Source organism: Nasonia vitripennis (genome assembly GCF_009193385.2).
Source record: "Nasonia vitripennis strain AsymCx chromosome 2 unlocalized genomic scaffold, Nvit_psr_1.1 chr2_random0010, whole genome shotgun sequence".
Classification (NCBI taxonomy): Eukaryota; Metazoa; Arthropoda; class Insecta; order Hymenoptera; family Pteromalidae; genus Nasonia; species Nasonia vitripennis.
In genome coordinates, this window is record NW_022279617.1 from 2205842 (window position 1) to 2227833 (window position 21992).

General features: G+C 40.0%; 3 protein-coding genes across 5 annotated transcripts; 2 read left to right on the forward strand and 1 right to left on the reverse strand.

Annotated features, from left to right (window-relative positions):
- LOC116416575 lies at window positions 1-357 on the forward strand. The gene has a single exon (XM_031925503.1). The coding sequence runs from the start codon at window positions 1-3 to the stop codon at window positions 355-357; it is 357 nt and encodes a 118-aa protein (XP_031781363.1).
- On the forward strand, window positions 357-1037 carry LOC116416576. The gene has a single exon (XM_031925504.1). It carries the CDS (start codon window positions 357-359, stop codon window positions 1035-1037), a length of 681 nt encoding a protein of 226 aa, XP_031781364.1.
- A 1413-nt stretch (window positions 1038-2450) lies between these two features.
- LOC107980655 lies at window positions 2451-4423 on the reverse strand. Of its 3 annotated transcripts, none has more exons than XR_004226935.1 (3): window positions 3738-4423; window positions 2967-3662; window positions 2451-2519 (listed from the first exon to the last, which is right to left on the reverse strand). XR_004226935.1 is itself a non-coding variant. In XM_016981664.2 (3 exons), exons 1-2 carry the CDS (start codon window positions 3901-3903, stop codon window positions 3472-3474), a joined length of 357 nt encoding a protein of 118 aa, XP_016837153.1. In that variant the 5' UTR covers window positions 3904-4422; the 3' UTR covers window positions 2534-3359; window positions 3435-3471. The 3 variants fall into 3 exon arrangements, 2 of the variants coding, with proteins under 2 accessions (XP_016837153.1, XP_031781302.1); XM_016981664.2 differs by lacking the exon at window positions 2451-2519 and having other exon boundaries at window positions 2534-3359; window positions 3435-3662; window positions 3738-4422; XM_031925442.1 differs by lacking the exon at window positions 2451-2519 and having other exon boundaries at window positions 2534-3662.
- Window positions 4424-21992: the final 17569 nt, after the last annotated feature.

Consider the following 21992-nt stretch of genomic DNA (forward strand, 5'->3'; position numbering starts at 1 on the left):
ATGGCAGTGGTCGAATTGGACCAGACCAAGGCCGCCGCACTGCTCAAAAAGGGAAAGATTCGCATCGGCTGGGTAAACTGCCGAGTGCGGATGCGAGCGAGCGTCACGCGATGCTACCGTTGCCTTGGCTACGGGCACGTGAAAGTGAAATGCAAAGAGCCTGACAGGAGCACTAGCTGTTGGAAGTGTGGTGCGGGTGGACATAGAGCGACGGCATGCAATGTGCCGACTCAACAGATAAAGTGTTTTCTTTGCAAAGACGACAAGACGCCTGAGGATAGGACGATGCACACTCCAGGCACCGGAGCGTGCACAGTCTTCCGGACGGCCCTTAACGCAAGCAAGATCCAAAGATAATGGCAAGGATACTCCAAGGAAACCTGCACAGAAGTAGGCTCGCACATGATCTGCTAACCCAACACGTGTGGGAGCAGAAAGTGGATGTCCTATTGATCAGCGAACAATACAAGAACCTAGACCCACCCTTTTGGGTATCAAACGGCGAAAAAACCGCAGCCATTTGGGTGCCCGGGCGCGGGTTGGCGAATACGGGTACGGGAGAAGACTACGTAAGGGGAAGGATGGGTCGCATAACATTCTTCAGCGTATATCTGTCACCGAACCTAACTACCGCTGACTTTACCAGGAAACTAGGGGTATTGGAGGACGCTATTAGAGAGGTCCCCGGGAAAATCGTGATCGGGGGTGACTTCAACGCGAGGGCCACAGAATGGGGCATGCCGACGACGAACCCAAGAGGCAGAGCCATCCTCGAGATGGCAGCCAGGCTGAACTTGATAGTAGCGAACGAGGATCATACCACTACCTACTGTAGAACAGGCTTTGGGAAATCAATACCGGATGTAACCTTCGCAAACGAAATGACGACCCGCAACATAAGGGACTGGCACGTCACGGAAGAATATACAGCTAGCGACCACCAGTATATTCTATTCAATATCAACGAAGACCGTCAGACCAGTACAAGGAGAAATCACAGTCGAGCGCCAAGATGGAATACCCGACGCATGAACTGAGAGACACTCGCGGTGTTGATTCAAAGCGCGAACCTCCCATCCAACGGGATCCCGCACGAATTAGGCGGACCCGAAAGAGCAGAGACAATAGTAGAGAAAACTACTAATCTGATAACTGAGATCTGCGATGCGACCATGCCCAGGGTGTCTACCAGCCACCAGAGAAGTCCGGTGTACTGGTGGACAGACGACATTGCGGAGCTTAGGAAAGAAAATGTCTACTCTAGAAGAAGGGCTCAAAGAGCCTAGAAGCAGAAAACACCCGAAGCCGGAGACCTTTCCAAAAGACAGGACGAATCGCGAAAAATTCTCAGAGACGCGATAAAAGAGAGCAAGCGCCGCTGCTGGACGAAGATCATCGACGACGTCGAGAAAGATCCATTCGGCGATGGATACACGAAAGATGGGCGAAATAAAACGCACGGAACCCATGGATGCTGAAACGATGGAAAAAGTAATCGATGGGCTGTTACCCACACATCCCATCAGACCCCAGACAGAAGCGGCGGAAATACCGGCAGACGAGATACCTTTTTTACAGAAGGCGAACTCATCGCGGCAACTTCGTCCCTTATGAGTGGCAGAGCACCGGGACTGGATGGCATCCCTGCGGAAATGCTCAGGATCGTCGCATCTCAACGGCCTGCTCTTGGAGATGTACACCCAACGTGCATGGATTCGTTTCGCGGGGTTTTCATTTGAGAATATGGAACGGGAACTTGAAACGTACGCCACTTTAGGTTAGGTATTCAAAATCGAAGCGGGGAGCCGGTTTCGATCTAGAAACATTATGATTCGTGGTCAAGTCTGAAAAATTCAAATTTAAAAATAGGAAGGTCGGGTCGTGATCGATAATATGAAAGAAAATACTGTATAAGTTAAAATGTCTTGTGTATATATATATATATATATATATATATATATATATAGGTTAAGAAAAATAAAACCTGCATTAAAAACTTTATTAAGCTGTTTTTATAATTAAATGCAGAATTATGATAAATTTTCTCACACCCACATGAAATTTAAGAATTTTCGATACGTGCAATTTTTAAATAGGTCACAGCTGCAAGTAGTCACATCAATAGTATAAAGAGAATACTTATATTAAATCCTTACATATATTTTAACAGAAGTATAATAGGAGCAGTTATGAAGGTGAAAGAAATCAATAGTTTTACCACAATTTTATTTTTATATATCAATAAACAACGTTTAAATGAACAAAGACAATAAATAATATAAATCGTCGTATAAAAATACAAACTAACGTAAATATGCATCGAAGCATTGTAAAAAAATACATTGAAGAAATTCTCTTATAGCCTACATCGAAAATAGAACATAAGAAATATACATTAACATAATATAAATTTTCTTTTACATTGACTGGCTTATGTGTTATTGTATCGGCTATCCACAGTTTGTCCCCTCACCATTGCAAACTGGTCTTGTAAAAAAGGTGCATAAGCAACATTTTATCTGAAAAAAATAACTTAATGAATGACATGTAATGGTTAATATATTTTTCATAAAAAGTTCAATTGCAATAAAGCTTGAATAATTTTTCATCTAGAGGTCTGAGAGTAAGAGACAAAGTAATGAAAACTATCTGTATATAGTTAAAAATACAACAGAATATAATAATATAATTGTTTGGGATGAAGGAAGTTTGTTGAACAATAAAACCAAGAGATCACACACGTCAAATGGCGAACCGCAAGTAGGTTTTCAGGTGAACATTGATACAGAACATATTGCAATGAAAACTACCCTGATAATCAGTTTTGTATACATTGTTACAATACCTATACCAACTTACAGACCTCTAGATGAAAAATTAATCATACTCTATTGGCAATAAACATTTTTCAAACTGTCGGATCCACTTATATCAACACTCTTTTTGTATTTTGTGACTCAAATTACCTTTAGTACTGTAGAATCTGACTGATGAGTTATCGCCAAGCCATGTAATGCTCTTATATCAATGCTTTTCTTCTATTTTATGACTACAATTACATATAGTAATGAAGCTAGTAGTCAGATGAGTTTCCGCTAAGCCATGTGATCTGTGTGAACTTAATACTGTTCTGGAGTAATTCAAAGCTTGTTGACAATTGTCATAAATCTGTAAAATAAGTATAAATTATATGTAAGTTATATTTTACTATAAGAAAACAATGAATTAATCATAAAATACTTACTTTCTCAAAATACTAGTAGAACTGTAAGGTAGAACGCGTGCTAACATAACATTTATGTTAAATGGTGTTAAAATCACCAATCTTGATGATTGAACATTGATTTACCGCAACAAATCTGTAATAAATAAATGATTCGTGAGAATAAAACGAGATTCAAAATGAAGTATTTTAAATTGCATTATATACTCACAGTCTAATAATTAATGATTGTAACAAAATATAAGTAGCTAGCGTAGAGGATTAATCATTGGTGGTCCACTTCGATGTCGGATAAAATATTTTAAGAACGACATGGCATCGTATATATCTTTCCTCTTCTCTGATAAAGTCTGGAAGTTCCAATCACCAGCAATAATCTTTCGTTTAATGAGGACATATGTCCTTCTAAGATTATTATAAATTGAGACTACTCTGTCAGCTATAAAAGTTACGAGAATTAATGTATTACATTTATTTATATATTTGTTATTAGATAATGATTCAATTGACTTACCATCATACACCTTTGCAACTTCAGGAAATTCTTGTCTAATAGTCAGACTCATCTCTTGAAAAGCTTGAGCTCGCATTTGTTGATCAAGATTAGACGGATGTAACAAGTCATACAAGAAAACCCGTTCATGCACTTCCTGTGCCACTACTCTTTCTATGTTGTTCATCGTAATAATGAAATAGCTTAACACAGCGTAAATATACTTGCAGTAAGTACTGAAATATCAGTACGAGAAACCTTCTCTGATCGAAAGCGAATGCCGACTGCCGAATGCGCGCGCGACTGTAGCGCTACTGTCTATGGGCTCATAGGAAGGTCGATGCGGTCACATCGGCAAACGCGCCTCGCGCTCGGCATTCTGTAATTCGTGGAATTTTGTCGAAAGCGCAGACGACATACGAGTACGCACCGTGTGTTTATATTTTTCCGCGTCGGACGTTCAGAGAGTGTTTAAGCTTTGGCTAGTAAGTACTGACGGACAGTATACTTCGACAAAGTGCTACGTAGTGTTGTGTGTAACGCAAAGCAAAGTGTATCTTGCTTTACGCGAAAATGCCGTTTCGACCGACAAGAGACAATCTTTTACAAATGCGGGATTTGTGGACTCGTCAGCAAACAGTTGATCAAATCGCATTTTTCTTCAACTGCACAACTGCATGCGTAAAGAAGTGGACCAGACGATTTGCTCAAGAGAATGAAAATGCACCAGTACACGATCTTCGACGTCGTAATGGTGGAAAATTTAAACTTACGGATGCAGATCTACAGAACATTACTAATGTTCTGCATGAAAATCCGTTTCAGGCTGTGAAACGATTGCCAAGAATTTTACATTTGAACGTTCATGAGCAAACGATCCGAAGAAGTCTAAATAAACGCAGTAACATTCACTTCCATAAAGCTGCAAAAAAAATTGCAATTCGTCAACCGGACTATAATACACGATTAGCTTACGCAAATGCTAACTTAAGAAGAACAGAAGCACAGTGGCAACATACTATTTTCATGGATGAAAAAGTCTTTTCAAGTTGCAAGGATGGTAAGCAATTATAAAACCTTTGTTAATTTGGAAACATAAAACTTAAAAATGTTAAATTATTCATATTTCTTTAAATTAAAACTAAAAATAATACAATTATTGAAATTTTTGAACAACGTTAAACGTTTTTATTATTTTCAACTAAAGTTTATTAGTTGTCATAACAAAATATATACTAATTAATCATGTAATAATGATATTTGCAGGAAGAGTTGGAGTGTGGAGGCCACCTAATGAAAGATATAATAGAAATTATGTCTTGCCAACTACAAACAGTGGTAGAGTAACGAAATCATACCGGGGCTGGATCTCTGGCGACGGACCTGGTGATTTGGTCGAAATTGAGAGAAGACTAAATGCTAATCAGTGTGTGCAGCTGCTTGAAAACTATCTTCTACCAGGTATTCAGCAACGTTACCCAAATGAAGAAACCGTGTGGGTAATAGAAGACAATAGTCCAGTCCACACTGGTCGAGTCGTTAGGGACTGGTATGCTGCACATCCGCAAATACAACGCCTAAATCATCCACCAAGGTCACCTGATCTAAACCCCATTGAGAATGTTTGGGCGAAAATAGTTCAAGAATGGGTACCCAGCGCTGCCCATAATCTACTTGAAATGAGGCTACGAATCAGGAATAGTTGGACTGCACTAAACAACGAACAAGCATACTTCAGAACTTTAAGCCACTCAATGAATAGAAGATTACAAAAAGTCATAGATGCCGGAGGGGCATTTATTAATTATTGATTTACTGTAGACTAAGTATTATGCGAATTGAAATACTTCATTTTCACTATTGTTTTGTATTGTGAAATTACAAATTATTTATTTCTTACAGAGATATTTACAATGCTGGAACGTTTGAAAGCTGCCTACCGTAAATCAAAGTTCAATCATCAAGATTAGTGATTTTCACACTATTTAACATAAATATTATGTTAGCACGTGTTTTTTTACCTTACAGTTCTACTAGTATTTTGAGAAAGTAAGTATTTTATGATTAATTCATTGTTTTCTTATAGTAAAATATAACTTACATATAATTTATACTTATTTTACAGATCTATGACAATTGTCAACAAGTTTTTAATTACTTTGGAGTATTTAGTTCACACTGCTCACATCGCTTGGCGGAAACTCATCAGTCTACTAGCTTAATTACTATATGTAATTGTAGTCATAAAATAGAAGAAAAGCATTGATATAAGTGGATCTGACAGTTTCAAAAATGTTTATTGCCAATAGAGTATGATTAATTTTTCATCTAGAGGTCTGTAAGTTGGCACAGGTATTGTAACAATGTATACAAAACTGATTATCAGGGTAGTTTTCATTGCAATATGTTCTGTATCAATGTTCACCTGAAAACCTACTCGCGGTTCGCCATTTGACGTGTGTGATCTCTTGGTTTTATTGTTCAACAAACTTCCTTCATCCCAAACAATTGTATTATTATATTCTGTTGTATTTTTAACTATATACAGATAGTTTTCATTACTTTGTCTCTTACTCAAGTTAAAATAATTTATTACAAGTGAACTTCTAAAGTGAAAATTATTTATTGAATACTTGAGTAAGAGGCAAAGTGATTACAACTTTCTGTGCTTAAAAATTGACTAGAATATAATAATCAATGACTCAGGGGTGAAGGGAATATGTAAAATAATAAATATAAGAAATCACATCCGCAAAATGAAGAACCGCGAGGAGGTTATCAGGTGAACCCATATACAGGACATATTTGAATGAAAAATTCCATGATAGTTAGTTTTCTAGTCATTGTTATAACGCCTGTTTTCAATTTCAGACCTCTAGATGAAAAATTATTCAAGCTTTATTGTAATTGAACTTTTCATGAAAAATATATTAACCATTACATGTTATTTATTAAGTTATTTTTTTCAGATAAACTGTTGCTTCTGCACCTGTTTTACAAGACCAGTTTGCAATGGTGAGGGGACAAACTGTGGAAAGCCGATACAATAACACATAAGCCAGTCAATGTAATAGAAAATTTATATTATGTTAATGTATATTTCTTGTGTTCTATTTTCGATGTAGGCTATAAGAGAATTTCTTCAATGTATTTTTTTACAATGCTTCGATGCATATTTACGTTAGTTTGTATTTTTATACGACGATTTATATTATTTATTGTCTTTGTTCATTTAAACGTTGTTTATTGATATATAAAAATAAAATTGTGATAAAACTATTGATTTCTTTCACCTTTATAACAGCTCCTATTATACTTCTGTTAAAATATATGTGAGGATTTAATATAAGTATTCTCTTTATACTATTGATGTGACTACTTGCAGCTGTGACCTATTTAAAAATTGCAGGTATCGAAAATTCTTAAATTTCATGTGGGTGTGAGAAAATTTATTATAATTCTGCATTTAATTATAAAAACAGCTTATGAATATTAATCTTGGAACGAGTGAAAGAACTCAGAGTGAGTTCCAACAAAAGGAAAGGGTTGAGTGAGTGAAGGGTTCTTTTTAATTAACACACACGATTTCGCGGTACACAAAAAGCACTTGCTTTGGCGTAAAAACCCTCACGGTTTAGAGGGAAAAGCCTCAGCAAGTGTAAGCTTTATTGAAAATAAGGAAAGGGAAACTACAAATAAAAGAAAGAGAACAGTGACTCTAAAAGAGAAAAAACTCAAGTGAAAGAACGCACGCAAACGCAAAGACGCGAGGTACCTTTTCCGCAGGCAGAGAGAGCTCACTTACCGCAAAGACGAACGCAAAAACCGCCGCTGAAGAGGGCGTTGAGCAGGCCTCGTCGTAGTCCGCCGCTGCTTCCGTCCTGGCCTGGAGGTCTGGAAGCCGGGCCTGGGGAGCGAAAGGATGGTCCGCAACCGTGCACCAAGCGCGCCCCGACGTCTCGGGGAGCCAGACGCTTGGCACGAGGGCAACAAGGGGTGTTGCCGCTGTTCGCTCGCCCCGAAGGAGTCACGTACAACACGTGGACACCTTCGCCAACAAACCTTAAGACTATCGCCTCGAGGCACACTCACACACTCGCACAAATACACACACGCGAACGACGCGATCGCGAATTTTCCGCTAATCACTACCAACACGGCGCAGAACGAGGTGAACAGTGATAGCTCTGAGAAGAACAAGTCACTGGCTCACCGTCAGAAGACAAAAAAAAATCGAAAAGCGTGAGGAAGCCAAACGTGCGAAGCGCTAGGCAGTCCGAACAGGAATCCGCGCGCGCGGGCCCTTCGCGCGCTCGCAAGCGGGGCCGGCGGCGCGCAACTCGACGCATGCGCGCGCGCTCTCAACGTCGCAACGGAGAGCGAGCCGCGGCGCGAAATTCAAAAAGCCTAAATTTACACCTACACTACTTGAACGAATAAAACGAACTGAACAGCTTAATAAAGTTTTTAATGCAGGTTTTATTTTTCTTAACCTATATATATACACAAGTCATTTTGACTTATACATATTTACTTAACTTATATAGTATTTTCCTTAATATTATCAATCTCGACCCGACTTTCCTATTTTTAAATTTGAATTTTTCAGACTTGACCACGAAGCATAGTCATACCTAGATTGAAACCAGCTCCCCGCTCCGATTTCGAATACCTAACCTAACATGACGTTTCAGTTCCTGTTCCATATTCTTAAATTCAAATCTCAGTTAACGAATCCATGCACGTTGGGTGTACAATCAGTGCCTGGTGCAGGGAGTTTTTAGCTCGCGGTGGAAAAGAGCAAGACTTGTACTGATTAAAAAACCGAAAAAAGAAGCGATACGGATACTTCCTATAGGCCACTGAGTCTTTTAGACACGATGGGAAAGACGGGGGAAGCACTGGTTAAACCGCGAATACTAAGTGCTGTACGCAAAACAGGAGACCTTTTCGATAAACAGTATGGCTTTAGAAAAGGACGATCCACCATAGGGGCCGTTAGAGAGGTAACAGAGGAGAGTAGACACGCGACTAGAGACATCATGATTTTGGTAACGTTAGACGTAAAAAACGCGTTCAAGTCGGCAAGATGGACCGACATACTTGCTGCCTTAGAATCATTCGGTATGCCGCGATACATTATACGTCTTACGGAAGATTATCTGAGGGACCGGGTTATCGAGTATGACACGAAAGAAGGGCGCAGAAGAAGGCCTATGACTGCAGGAGTTGCGCAGGGTTCGATCTTGGGGCCCGACTTCTGGGGTATCTTGTACGATGGGCTTCTGAAACTCGAAATGCCGGGGGACGTGATGCTCGTTGGATACGCCGACGACGTGGCAGCGGTTATAACAGCACGGAATGTGGTCATCGCGCAAGCTTTGATTGACTTTAGCACTTGATAAGACCGAAATTGTCCTATTGACAGGAAAGCAACCGACCATCATACCCATGAAGGTAGGCAGCGAGACTATAACGACGAAACCATCAGCCAAATATCTAGGAATAACTCTAGACACGAAGTTGAACTACGGGGAGCACCTAGATCGCGTCTGTAAAAAAGCTACGACTAGAATAGCGCAACTTAGCCGACTCATGGTTAACGTCCGTGGGCCTAGGCCAACAGTTAGGCGGCTACTCATGGCGACCACTAACTCTATCCCGTTATCTGGAGCAGAGGTGTGGGCTGACGCTATGACTATGAATAAGTATCGGAAAAAGATTATGGCGGTACAGCGAAGGGGGGCCCTTAGAATAGCATGCTCCTACCGGACGGTCGCGGCCGAGGCATCGATGGTAATCGCGGGGGTAATCCCCGTAGATCTTCTTACGATTGAACGCAAGCGGATCTACGAGGCTCGTTTAGCGTCGAATAGCACCTCAATTGCCGCGGAAAAAAGAGAAATAACAATGCGTAATTGGCAGATTAGGTGGACCGATTGTCCAAAGGCTAGATGGACTAGGACCCTTATAAAAGATGTGGGCCCGTGGGTGGACAGGAAATGGGGGGAGGTAAACTTTTACCTTACCCAGTTTTTCTCCGGTAACGGATACTTTAGGAGCTACCTGTTCGCGATGAACAGAGTGGCAACACCGGGGTGTAAGTACTGCGGTGACGAACGGGACGACGTGAGACACACGTTTTTTGACTGCCCTCACTGGGCTGAAAAGCGTAGAGCACTGGAGCTGACGATAGGGGCGTTCACGCCCGAGACTGTAGTTGAAACGATGCTTGACAGCAAGCAGAACTGGGACGAGATAACGGCGTACGTGGAGACGGTTCTCCGCGCGAAAAACAATGACGGTTGTTTACAAGACTAGTTGAAAGCTAGCACAGCTTAAGACAGGCGACCCCCCGAAGGAATGCGAAAGCGGTTACCGGGGGGGGGGGGGGGGGTTTTACGCGGCCCTACGAGAGGTGGAGTTTTAGTGAGTATACCTGGCGTTGTCCCGCGCCAGGAGGGTCTCACATACGGGGAGCCTCGCACTCCTGTCATGGTGCATTAAGCATTTCTCCAACTGTCCGGATAAATAAAAAAAAAAAAATAATAATAATAATAATAATAATAATAATCTCTTTATTTATAAAAAATAAATGAAACAATTTTCGATTATTCAACTGGCTTATCCGCCCCATAGCATAAAAAATTGTTCTTCTGAATAAGTTATTATTTTTATATTTTGAACATTTTTAACTTAGTCATGAAACATTTTGGAATTAGTAAATATCTGTCATTGAATGGTTAAAGTAATTTAAAATTATATTGGTCCAATAGCTTAAAAATATAATTTTGTAGTTAGTTTTTTTGAAATTCTTAATTCTATTGCAGGCTCATGCAATGTTGTAATAGTTTGGTTGTAGAAATTGAGATATTGCATGCTGTTTAGATGTTGTCCTTGCTGTTGTCAAACTGAACTTCCTTGCGAATTTTGAGAGACGAAGAAGGTTTAGAGTGCTGACTGACGTGTAGCGTACTTACCTTTTTTTGTGACTCTTAACGAAGATTCTAGATTATGCACGTCGTCAAATTAGCAGTCGCTTAGAAACTGTTTTTGTCCAGCCGAATTAGTAATAAATCAATCGAATACTGAAAAATAACGTTTTTCTATGGGACATGATTATATATAACTGTAGCGAAAATGCATTTATCAATTTGAAATTTTAGTGGAGTTTCAATCAAGTTTTCGTATGTGAAGTATGCTGGTTATATACTCATGGACAAATTTATTCATGAATTATACACAAATGGAAAAATCCATTAGCACGAAAAGACAACTAAACGTAGAACTTTGTTGCATTTTAGTACATTCGCGTACGTTTACGTATGTTTTGTTTTTGTAAACGTACGCGAACGTACGCGAATGTATCCATATGTACGTAAACATACGCGAACACATGACCCTGCTAGAAAATTGGCTGGATGATCTGGCCGTAAAACTATCTTTTGGGCAGTTTTTTTTTCGAAGAATCTGCGCAGATTCTGGCAGATCCGGCCAGAATCTGGCCGGGAAGTTAATTTTCAAAAGAGCCCCTTAAATTATAAAAGTGTACATCCTACAATAAATAAGAACTCCATAAATATTGATGGAAATGAGTCCAGTTTTGTTATACATAGGTTTTTGGGGTCGCTGAACACGAATATCGTAACGGCAACACTCTCCGAGGTACCTGGTGCCCAGAGTTGGCAGTATCAACGTCGTCTCCTAGAGTTTCACGGAAAATTAATAATATATTTCGTCGAGACCCGATGATTGGGGGTTTTTGAGGTCGCAGAATACGGAGATCGTGACGTCAACTGTCCCTGTGGTACCTGGTGCCCAGGGTGAATAGTATCAACGTCGTCTCCTGGAGTTTTGTGGGACTTTGATATTAATTGAGTTAAATACGTTACTCAGGGATTTCTTGGGCCACGGAACATAGATATGGCGTTCTAATAAAAATAATTCTAGGAGACGACGGTGATACTGGCCACCCTGGGCATCAGGTACCTCGGGGAGCGTTGTCGTCGCTACATTCGTGTTCAGCGACCTCGAAAACCCCCAATCAGCGAGTCTGGACAAAATATATTATTAATTATCCGTGAAACTCTAGGAGACGACGTTGATAGCGTCCACCCCGGGCATCAGGTACCTCGGGGAGCGTTGCCGTCACGATATTCGTGTTCTGCGACCTCAAAAACCCCCGAGTAACGAATTTCGACTAATTATGTTTTTAATTCTATCGAAACTCCTGGAGAAAACTCGTTTTAATTAATGTATAACCTCAAAATCCTTACTATTATTTTGGTCGCCACCAGATTCTGGCCGAGTGCCGTCGCCACTGGGAGTAGATTTTGCCCAGATTCTCCAAGAAATTATGGCCACCCAGCATAAAATTCGCCAGATTCTGCGCAGATATGGGGCAAATTTTCTTAATTCAAATCGACATAGTAGAGATTACTATACACCATAGTAATTTGAAATATGGTAGTAATCACAAAATTTATAGTAAATGTAACAATATTTTAGTAATTATTACCATATTATTTTAGTAAAATTTTTGGCCTTTTTCGTCAGATCGGTGGTACAATTTTTATAGTCAGGTTTACTATAAATTGTCCAGTTATATTTTCTATTAGAGTATAGTACAGCGTACTAAATCATTTAGTATTTTCTACATAAAAATTGTAATAGGTACTTAATATACTTAATATAATATGTTATAGTAAAACTAACTATTTGAATAAAGTAAATTTTGCTATTCGGGTATAGTAAAAAAATCATCGATTTCAGACCGATTTTTTCAAAAATGTTTACTATAAATTTATGAGTGATAATTACTATAAAATATTGTTGTATACCTATGCTGCTAGAGTTTATAGTTAAATTATGGCAATGATCACTATATATTTTTCTCGGTGAATAAAATAAATATTTAAAATCCAAAATTTTCAACCAAACTTAACTTTCATTTCTCGCCACGATAATTAACTTAATTCTTATAGTAATCTGATTGGGCTTATATATTAACCAGTACAAAAGCCTAGCGCTTGCGAGAAGAAAAATCCGGACGCCACTTAGGGATGGGTCTGTAACGATCATAATTCTTTTTAGTTTACTACATTTTCATGCGTTTACCTAGGCCTGCGCACGTTTGGGGTAGTATTATAAAAAGTTTTGCGGATGATTCCCATTTTGATGTACGAAATCACATGCTTGAACGAGGTAAAGTGACATGTGACTGTAACTTTATCTCGTTCAGTGGGGGTCCCTCTATATCCGCTGTATTTGTTCCATGTTTAGCCGTGTAATTTTACCACTAGTAGTACGACGACTCGCCGGTGAAATTCCTGAAACCGTGAAAGCTCCCGAATTGTGTGGTTTTCACTGAGACTATGATGACAACGATACCGATCATGCCAAAACTTAGGTATTGCGTTGTGGTCGACGGTATAGCTTTTCCAAAGACTCCATGTTCCATTGATGCTTTTAAATATTTGGTTGATGCATTTTTCAATTTTAATCATGATTGTAATAGTGATTAATAATGAATATTTATTTGGTGCAGCAGTACGCTTAAATAATCATATAGAATTTATCGTTATGTAAAAGAGAATATGTAATTTGACAAAATAAAGCCTGTTCATTTGTATCCACCGTTTTACTTATTAACCTTAAAATTACTTGATAAAGATAATTACAATACAATCAAAAAGTATATTGTGCAACTAGGGGTGGAGTAAACGGGCTATTTCTAACAAGGGTGAGATTTGAGCACGAGTTGGAGTCGAGGTAGAAATTGCCCTCTCCCCCTTCTTACACACTGTACTTATTTTACCAAGTGCCTGTAAAGACCCGTTTTCATGCATATAGAGTGAATGGTAAGTAGCGCATATTGAGTCGTGAGCTACTCGCTTTCAAAAAATTTTTTCAAAAATTTGATACATTTTGAGTGTTTTTGAGTAGCGGGAGGGAATAGCCATTCCCTCCCGCACGATCGAAATTAACAACTTACCATTCACTTTAGATATGCAAGAAAAGGGGTCTTTTTCATGCACGTGTTAAGAAAATATTATTTTTAGTCAAAAATGTTTTTATCATGCCACATCACTGTATTTTTACCACAGCATCCAAAATTACCGCATTACGGGAATCCGTATTGCATCGTAATTTTTCCGGTACATTTACCGAAATATTGTCATTTTACCGCTTGACCGGTATACTTACCATGATCAGCGTAAGTCTCGATTTTTGCCATCGCTCAGCGATGTAATCTTCCGCAAAATACTGCCTAACTATTTTGGATATTGAGGTTAGGTACAGCCTGATAAGGCCTGATTGCAAACGCCGAATTAGGTTAGCAGTACTACCCAAAGCGCTACCATCTACGAATACGCTAACGAATTCGGCCAGTTATGGACATAGCCTAAGGCTGCATCTACAATCACCAAATACACTAGCGTTTTGCATATAAATGGGTATAACTTTTACACATAGTCGGTACCGAATACGAAGCCTAAACGGTCAATTGTGGACGCAGACTAAGAGACAGTGCATAGATTGTATTTTCCAGTGAACGATAGAGGGCACGCGCCAACACCTATTTTTCGGTGCGAATTCACTGAATATTTTATTGATGTTTTCTTCCATCTCATCTATGTGTGCAAATCCAGAAAAAACCGGAAACTTTTGGGGATCTGAGTGAACGAAATTGAAATTTGAGGGCACACCTCCCAGACCAACATTTTTGGGTTCCTTAGGCTGATTTTCGTAAAAAATCCAAGTTTTCATGATTTCTCGCTATTTTCAAGCCTAGACAACTTTTTACTCAGACAACCATTTTTAACCCACCAGCCCTCAAATTGAAGCTCTCTTCTAATACTCGAGCCTAGTGATACACATTTTTGGATTGCGCCTTCAGACACTCAGTGGATAAAGTTGAACCATGGGTAATTTTCGTTTATTTTTCCCATGTTAACTTCCCATAAGAGAATTTAAACTGTGCGGCAAAAAAATAAGTATTTTGAAATCGCGGGAACCCAAGGTTTTTCGGATTCTGGGTGGCCTAAGGAACCCAAAATAGTTGGTCTGGGAGGTGTGCCCTCAAATTTCAATTTCGTTCACTCGACCCCCAAAAGTTTCCGATTTTTTCTGGATTTGCGCATATCTTTGGAATTATAATCATAATTACACACAACTTTGGCCTTAAAGTCACTTCATTTTATTTGAAGGTTCGAAATTCCTACAGCACATATTATGTGAGCTCACTCACTCACAGAGAGCCCGAATCATTGAAAATAACAGTGAACGTTTTATCGAGTGTGTTAAAAGACAGTGCGATCACCGTTTTTTCCAGTGCACGCGAGATGGCGCGCGTCAACACCTGTTATTTCAGTGCGGCGATCACTGAAAATTTGGGTGATTGCACCGTCTTTTTGCGTGCGCGTACACTATTTTACGGTGACTGTTCATCGAAATAAACACTGCGCAAGTTCAACGCATCGCGAAAGCATCGTGTTTTTCAACGAAAAGGTCTCTCCGTGGTAGTCGAATACGCATGACTGCATTTAATAAAACTAAGAGCATATTATTCCTGATTTTAGTTTAAATCAAGTTCATTATTGAGAAGCTTCTTTTAACAACGGCATTGCTTGATAGTAAAGTCAGTATTGTAAGCATAAATGAAAATATTTTTCTAAATACATACTGATCAGCTACATTTTGATACATATACAAAGCTGCCCAAAATTCATAGCTGCAGTTGAGAACTTTCTTTTCTACAATGTTCGTCTAATTGATGTTTAATAGTTTATTATACTGATATTTAGCTTTCAACAATGAATCTATATCTTTAAGAAACTCTTTAAGAAACGGCAAATCCTTGAAAGAGGCTCGCTGAACTTGGTTAGCGCAAATTGATGGTGATACATTTTTTAATTTTCTATAATAATGTGTGTTCAATGGCGACCTTGCACACAGTTTTTTGAGCAACCTTATCAAATATTGGTGAAATCTCTTTTTCATGTCTGCTTTAGCTGATTGTGTCACTTTATAATCCTCTGAGAGTAATGCCATACTGTATTTTGTTCCATAGTCAATATCTTTCACTTACACGTACTTACAATCAGTCACGTCAGTCGATTCATCTACCATCAGTGAAAATACAGTATGTCCAATATCGTCAATTAACTCTTTTAAGAAATTTGGAGCTATAACATTAGTTATTAAATTGCTACACTTTGTACGATGCATTTGAATGTCTTTTAAAGCTGGTGTGGAGTTTTTTAAAACATTATTAAGATGATCCATTCCTCAAATACTTGTAGGACATGCTATAAATGTGGCAATTTTTAAATCTCTAGATTTTTCTTGCTTCTTATATGATACATTGCACAAGGTATCCAAGCTCTTCTGTTTGGTAGCATCTATTATATTATTCATTTCCTTTAAATGAGTAGGCTTTAAAGCGTGTTTTTTTCAAGTCTGCTAGCTGAGCTCGTAGAGACTTGCGACAAACCTTACGATTAGCTTGATTTTGTTCTTTGCTGGTAAAATCAGCTTACATCAACCACCCTGTAAATAGATTTTAAAAACTATAAGTAATTATGTAAAAATATACGTAGGTTTTTAATTTATAGGAAAATGATTATGCAACAAAATAATTCTAGTAATACATTTTTGCTCCCACAAGCGTGCAACTATACCTTTACGTGCGTCGATACTTTCTACTATTTGAAACATTTTGTCATGATACTATATGAAGCATCAATATAATAATTGATTCATAGACTATAATATACATTAGTTAAGCAACAACTTACCCTGAGCCCAGGTTTTTTTCCAGTTTACATTGTAATTTAAAACTCGCTTTTTCCTTCTCCTTTTTCTTTTCGCTCATTCTTAATCCTACATAAAACTAGATTTGCACTTTTTAGATAGATGTATTGTAGTAGTAATAAGATGTCACTGCACTCTGACTGTACACTTTGTTTTGACAGCATAGACACTTATTCCTCACCACGCGTTTTGTAAATTCGCGGAAAAAGCTATGCTCTCTCCCACTCTCCTTATATTATTTACGTCTTGTATCGGATTGGCACTGACGACTAAAGCTCCGTGTTCATAGTAGCGAATATCATAAGTGCGAGAGAAAGAGAGAGATTGTAGATTGTAGATTATTTATTGAAATGACTAAGGACTCTGTGGTCCATTATAGTCGCACTCAAGGCAGTTTACAAACATTATACAATTATGTCGCAATCAAGACGGCATGCAAGCCGCGTCAGGCGCCGTCGCGTATAGAAAAAATTTTAGACGTAAAATAAAACTACTATTCAAACTATAAATAGATACTATAATTAAATTCCATAAGATAAAATATTAATACACGACGTAAAAGTGTGACAAAAATAAATAAGATAATAAATATACGCATGAACAATGACGAGAAAAATTATCACAGATATTGCATTTCAATGAAGGCGGACATCTATCGCTGCGCAGTAATCAAGTAGATGGTATTCAAAGCATTGCATCTTATATTTCGCTCACAAATCATGTGGCAGATCATTCCACAGTCTCGCTGCACCTATTCTAAATGAATCACGGAAACAGTCCGTTTCCCAATGCTTGATGGTGAGATCAAGCTCACTTGCTCTCTTACTACCTATCTTGTCTTTGGCACGGAATGTGAATTTATCCCTAAGATATCCGGGGATATCAGCACGAAGCACGCACACTAGGAGAGAGAGGATAAGAAATTGTATTCTCCCGCTATAAGAGATGATCTTATATTTCTTGTAGACTGGCGTGATATGCTCAAAAATCTTGGTACCCTCTACAAAGCGAGAAACATTTTTTGCGAATTCCTTCGTTAAACCTAAGAAAAGCGGACCACAGTAATCAAGGTACGGGAAGACGAGTGCTTTAACCAAAGAGAGCTTAGTGGCCCGTGGGAGGAAATAACCGCCCTTCCGAAGTCTGGACAGCGTAGCAAAGCATTTCCGAGAAATATTGGCACATTGATGTTTAAGAGTGAGAGTACTATCCAGCGGGAACCCTAGAAGTTTAAGCGACTCGCACGGCTCAATAATTTGTCCTTCGAATACTATGTCCGGGGGATTTCGTGCCAAATCCGCGGGTGCCGAACCAGATAGCTTGTGTTTTGCGAGCATTGATTCGGAGATCATTGACACCTGACCAACGAGACACCGCATCAAGAATATCGTTGGCCCTCGTCACCAGCGAGCCGACGTTCGCAATTTTGTCACTGAGATAAAAACAGAAGTCATCTGCATATAAGTGAAATTTTCAATTAATGCATACGTCGGGAAGATCGTTTATATATAACATAACGTGACTGTGTAGACGATGTTTATGTGTTTATGCGTCTTCGAGTTCGAAAAAGTAATCTTTAGCTAGTTTCTTCAATACTGCGATGGATGTAGTGTTACGGAGGTGTGATGGCAGGTTGTTCCATAGGTATGAGGCGCTGATATGAAACGAGTTCCTCAGCGTCTCCGTCGCGAAAGTAGGGATATCCAGAGGTATCACTTCCCCCCTAACAGGCCGGAGTGCTACGAGAAAGTCGAAGTAAGAGTCCGCCGAGCCGTACTACGATGCATAGCGTCCGAATGCATCGTAGACGTTAGCTCAGTAGTTAGAGCACAGGCCTCTGGCTCTTGGGTCCGCGAGTTCGAGTCCCGTCGTCTACTTATTTGTAACTGTACTCCGTTTGTAACAGTACTTTTTCTGAAAAAGTAAAGCCTGTACATTAGCGAGTGAGCACGCTTACACACTTGTGTAACGTGCTCCTTCCACGTGAGTTTAGAGTCAAGCACCAATCCCAGTACTTTTACGTCCGCTGCTGCATTTTTTCGCCCGCCGGTCGGAAAACGACTACTTTAGTCCCTAATTTTAGGTCAAAAAAACGCGAAAATCGTGCATGTGTTACAAAAACATAATTATACGCGCACATTTGTAATGTGACGATAAGCTACAGGCAGAAAACAGTAACAAAATCGTATACAGATTAAAAATAAATAAATAAAATCCTTAAAATTAAAGCATCAGGTACAGAGATCAATGGCAAAAAAGTCGCATCACATAAATCGCATTACAATAAAAATATACTTAAAAAAATATATAACAGCTACACATGAGTAAATAAAAACTATCGCAGTCCTAGCGTGAACTTATCAAGAAAATATTCATATAATTTGAACTTAAAATTACGCTGCTTATAAAAGCTACGTACGCTATCTGGAATCGCGTTCCAGATCGCAGCACTGCCGAGTCTAAAAGATGTGCGATAACAAGAGGTTTGAACATTTTTTATTTTTAAGTCGAGTGCGGACGCGCGCTTAGAGCCGATAGAATCCTCAGGACAAAATACTAAATGCTTACAAAGATAATCAGGAGAGAGAGAGAGAGAGAGAGAGAGAGAGAGAGAGAGAGAAAGAGAGAGAGAGGGAGAGAGAAAGAGAGAGCACGACCGACCGTCTGACCCTCTTTCTATTGCGCATACGCTGTCTCTTTTTTATCCGCAGCTACTTAATTTATCCGTTAAGGTGCGATATTAAAATATATAAAATAGAAGTCTTACAATATCATATTATGGAAAATCGCCACGAAATCACCAGGTTAATATACGAATCGCCACGAAATCGCCAGGGTTAATATACGAATTGCCACGAAATCAACAGTCGCCAGTCAAGCCAAAAAATTCGCCAGCATATTGACAAAATTGACACCGTCTTTTTGCGTGCACATTCGCTACTTCTCGGTGAATGTTCATCGAAATAAACATTGCGCAGGCTCCATCGTGTTTTTCGAAGAAAAGGGCTCTCCGTGTATAAGCTATAGTCTTTGCGGTGAAATTCTGAACTGTGCTAGTCTTCGCGGCGGGGAGTAAAGTGCGTGACTGATCTCTGTCCGCAATTTAGGATGTGCTCTCTCTCTCTCTCTCTCTCTCTCTCTCTCTCTCTCTCTCTCTCTCTCTCGATTATAACGTATCACATTAGAAATTTATAAGCTAGTGGATTGTCATAAATCTATATGAATTGGCAAGTACTTGAATTATAAGCACTAAGCAGTTGTAAAAATATGAAGCTTGGAGAAGTAGTCTTGGAGGAGTAGTAAGTATTGAAAATTGATTTCGCGTGACATTTGAGCGTTGGAGTTTGAAGTTTCTATACATTATTGCAAATCATATTATTATAATATCATATGAAATAAAATGCATACATGCAAACGCGCAAAGTGCTGTTAATCTCGCTATAGTATTTCAACTAAATTACTCAAAGAGTTTTACCTGTACTCGTTCGTTCACGAATCAATATCTTCAAGTGCCATCAACGGAAAAATGACGAGCCGTTTTCTCGAAAACGTGCGTAAACACTACCCTGCCTTTTTCCTTTCTTTCTCAGGTCGTATAGCGCGATCGTCATAGCAATTGAAAAAATACGTATCAGCTCTTTTTCCCCTCGCTCCGAGAGCTCGCTCAATGTTTACCGGAAATAACGGGCTTCTCCTTATGCCGTCTCCAAACATCCGCGTATGACGCCTTATCGACGGAGCTCATCTGGCAGCATATGTATAAGCCTCCCTCTATAATACGACGGAGCAAGATCCGTAGCGGGAATCACCTATACATACACATCGGTCGTAGTCTAATATACACACTGATGGGACGGACACAGGGAGAGAGAGCGAGAGAGATCTCTTTGGTCCGACTTTGCGCGATTTCCCGTCGTCGCACGTTCAAATCTAAAGAGTCAACCAGACCCGCGACTACTCGGCTCTGCCAATCAGCAGATAAGGCGGAGAGATTAAGCGAATAAAGCTTCTGCCCGAACGGCATTGCTCCCTTATTCTCCCGCTCCCATGCTTATGTGTGATTCTCGCACAGCAGCACGAAATAATTTGATGATGCTATCGAGCGCTGCTCTGGATTTGAAGAGAGATCCCGTAAGGGATAAGGAGGAGATTGGCAGGTTGTATCTGCGGAAAAAAAACAAAGAAGAGAGTTGCGAGGAGACAAAGCCCGAAAAAAGTCGAAAAAAGGCGAGGATCGCGCAGCGGTAAATGAATCGAATTCAAGCCCGCCGCTGGGAAGCTTACGTGCGCCGTCGGGAGAGCGAAGGAACTCTTCTCTCTCTCTCTCTCTCTCTCTCTCTCTCTCTCTCTCTCTCTCTCTCTCTCTCTCTCTCTCTCTCTCTCTGTCGCGAGGTTGCGAATGAAAGCCCCTTGAATTATCGGTCATTAGATGACTGGAATTGTCAAGATTGGGACGACTTGGTACTGTAGCCAGTAAGCAGCTAACAGCTTCGGCAATCTCGGGGCAATTGCCGCGGCGCGGAGGCCCTGGAAAATAGAAATGGATTAGTGGCTAGAGGGTGACGCATTCACCTCGAACGCTGGCGGAGGAGCACTCGAGTCTTGCGGTGACGATGCAGCAGCAGCAGTATACGCAAGTATACAGTCGAGTACAAGCGCCCGAGCAACGAGTGGCAATTTTCGCGCGGCGCTCGAGCTCTATATGAGTATTATGCGCGAGCGCCTACGGCTATTGTAAGCGCAACAGAAGAGGAAGTGCCGCTGCTCCTGATGCTTAGCTAATGCTGCGGGGGCTCTAAGCTTCGACGTGTAATTCGTCACCTTGATTCTCATTGAAGGCCAATTCGCTCTTGCGAATTTCGGCTGATGTCTTCGCGGCCTAATTACGTTGCGCGCGCGCGCGCGGGAAAATTCACACGTTCTAATTTTTTGACGCAACCATTATTTCAATTAAATCAAATAATTCAGACGGAGATTCTCGCTCGAATTTCATTATTATGATAAAAATCTGAACGCGATATTCAAAAATCCAGTTTACCGTGTGCGCGATCACGGCCGGCAACAATTTAATAAAGATCTGAAAAATTGCGTGTAGCGGCCGCGGGACAAGCTGAAATTTTACCCGACGGGCGAATTGGCTCGTGATTTTTCCGTCGCACGTACTGGCCGACATACGTTCCCAAGTCACTGGGCTCGAAAAGTGGGCCAGCCTCGAGAACGTCGCTGTACATTACCGAATCGAATATAGATTATGTGTCGAATTTTCCAGTGGGAGACTGCAAGCTCGTCTCCGTGCTCCGAAGGGGCTTTTTGCGCAAAGAGGCTCGTAATGTATGATGCTGATGTGCGTACGCGCACACAGGAGGGCCGAAAAGTCTTATCCTGCCGCCTGCGTTGGATCATGCAATGTGCCTGATGAGATTTTCTTTTTATGGACGGGAAAATTGCGTTTGTTGAATT